Raw genomic sequence first — 2,672 nt, forward strand, 5'->3', positions numbered from 1 at the left:
TTCCGCATCCTGGCTCTATAATCATTTAAAGCTTGTAAAAACTGAATTGTATGAGAAAGACTTGTTTGTATATGAGCTTTTTTGGGGGGGAGGCATAGAGAAAAAAAAAGTCAAATAAAAATATAATTGTACGAACCATTCGTGGATCATTGCTTCCTTCAGAAATTATTTTTGACTTTTGAAGGTGAAAAAGCATTGTGTAAAATCACGGAGCATGCTCAGTAGCACCCTGTTTTAAAAATATACTGATATAAGCAGAGATCAGTGCCCACATATTGAGCTACATATGACCTTGCAGCATAGACTGACTTTTGACTTTTGAAGGTGAAAAAGCATTGTGTAAAATCACAGAGCATGCTCAGTAGTACCCTGTTTGATACACTGAAATACACTGATACAAGCAGAGAGATCAGTGCCCACATATTGAGGTAGCCTACATACAGTATATGGCCTTGCAGCATAGCTAGCAGGAAGGACACATGCTGATGGCCTGTCTGATTTAGTGCAGGTCGGTGGATGAAGGCGTCTGTGATTTGAAGTGAAAAGATGTCAAACACAAATGTGTACAATCACAGCACTACGCAGGTTTGGCGATTTCTTTGCTGTTTTCGCTCGTTTAATGCTTGCAGGTTTCTCTGCAGAACTTCCCTTACAGCTTTAGCATGTATATTTTACAACACTCCTCAATCGGTGACCGAGAACTGAACTCAACTTCAAGGAACACGTTACTGTTTTTTATGCTTTTATTTGACCTTTATGGAGGGGTCACCCATTGGTTGCCAGCCTGCTGGAGTGATGCTGACATCTTTTACCCCCGATGATGAGTGGGGTGAGGGGCCTGTAGGGTGGGAAGGTGGGTGATCTGCCTCACTAAAATCACCAAGGAAACAAGAAACACGGTGAGAATAGTGTAGACAAAAAGTTTCAAATTGACCATGTGTCTCATATGTAGAAACCATTATGCAAGAAATAAAATGCTGGTGTAACATAATTTCTATTGACCTTGGTGGTGGGGTCATCCATTGGTTGCCATGCCAGCCTGATGGAGTGATGCTGACGCCTTTTACCCCCGATGTTGATGGGGGAGGGCAGGGGGCAGACAGTAGTGGTCTGCCTCACTAGAAAAACACACACACACACACACACAAACAACAACATCAAGGTGAGAGTCCTGTGTGGAAGACAATTTAACATGTATTTCTCATGAAGGAACCATTAAGCAGGAAAACAGATGTCATGCAGAGACATTAAAGACATGTAAAACCAATGTGAGAGACTATTCTGTAAACCTTCATGGAAGTGTAAATAAACATTATGAAGACACAGGAGATGTGTATATAATTCAGAGAATTCCGCTGTGGTTGACGGTGTAAATTACCTTTTTGATGTAAAACAGGATGTAGGCCGTTCTCTCCCGGTTTTTGAGAACAGCCTCCTCTAATGTTATTATTTGGGTGACCTCGCAGTCGGTGATGTAGTGGCCTCCTTTCATCCAATCTGATTGGATGTTGCTGTGATATCACCTTTATGGAAGGGTCGCCCATTGGTTGTCATGCCAGCCTGATGGAGTGATACTGACGCCTTTTACCCCCGATGTTGATGGGGGAGGGCAGGGGGCAGACAGTAGTGGTCTGCCTCACTAGAATGATACACACACACACACACACACACACACACACACACACACACACACACACACACACACACACACACACACACACACACACACACACACACACACACACACACACACACACACACACACACACAAACACAAACAACAACAACATCAAGGTGAGAATCCTGTGTGGAAGACAAGTTAACATGTATTTCTCATGAAGGAACCATTATGCAGGAAAACAGATGTCATGCAGAGACATTAAAGACATGTAAAACCAATGTGAGAGACTATTCTGTAAACCTTCATGGAAGAGTAAATAAACATTAGGAAGACACAGGAGATGTGTATATAATTCAGAGAATTCCGCTGTGGTTGACGGTGTAAAATACCTTTTTGATGTAAAACAGGATGTAGGCCGTTCTCTCCCGGTTTTTGAGAACAGCCTCCTCTGATGTTATTATTGGGGTGACCTCGCAGTCGGTGATGTAGTGGCCTCCTTTCATCCAATCTGATTGGATGTTGGTGTGATATCACCTTTATGGAGGGTCGCCCATTGGTTGCCAGCCCGCTGGAGTGATGCTGGCACCTTTTACCCCTGATGACGAGTGGGGTGAGGGGCCTGTAGGGTGGGAAGGTGGGTGATCTGCCTCACTAAAATCACCAAGGAAACGAGAAACACGGTGAGAATAGTGTAATCAAAATGTTTCAAATTGACCATGTGTCTCATATGTAGAAACCATTATGCAAGAAATAAAATGCTGGTGTAACATAATTTCTATTGACCTTGGTGGTGGGGTCATCCATTGGTTGCCATGCCAGCCTGATGGAGTGATGCTGACGCCTTTTACCCCCGATGTTGATGGGGGAGGGCAGGGGGCAGACAGTAGTGGTCTGCCTCACTAGAAAAACACACACACACACACACACAAACAACAACATCAAGGTGAGAGTCCTGTGTGGAAGACAATTTAACATGTATTTCTCATGAAGGAACCATTATGCAGGAAAACAGATGTCATGCAGAGACATTAAAGACATGTAAAACCAATGT

At 43.4% G+C, this 2,672-nt stretch overlaps 1 protein-coding gene across 1 annotated transcript in view; it reads right to left on the reverse strand.

Annotated features, from left to right (window-relative positions):
* Positions 1-471: 471 nt before the first annotated feature.
* LOC134070104 (ubiquitin carboxyl-terminal hydrolase 37-like) overlaps positions 472-2,672 on the reverse strand; it is a 9,820-nt gene continuing 7,619 nt past the window's right edge. The window contains exons 17-21 of the mRNA XM_062526328.1: positions 2,405-2,520; positions 2,011-2,272; positions 1,379-1,639; positions 1,003-1,118; positions 472-870 (exon numbers count right to left, since the gene is read on the reverse strand). Of these exons, the coding sequence (XP_062382312.1) occupies positions 2,518-2,520 (3 nt within the window). The 3' untranslated portion in view covers positions 472-870; positions 1,003-1,118; positions 1,379-1,639; positions 2,011-2,272; positions 2,405-2,517. The remainder of the gene's footprint in view (positions 871-1,002; positions 1,119-1,378; positions 1,640-2,010; positions 2,273-2,404; positions 2,521-2,672) is intronic.

This window comes from Sardina pilchardus, chromosome 22 (genome assembly GCF_963854185.1).
Source record: "Sardina pilchardus chromosome 22, fSarPil1.1, whole genome shotgun sequence".
In the NCBI taxonomy this organism is placed as follows: Eukaryota; Metazoa; Chordata; class Actinopteri; order Clupeiformes; family Clupeidae; genus Sardina; species Sardina pilchardus.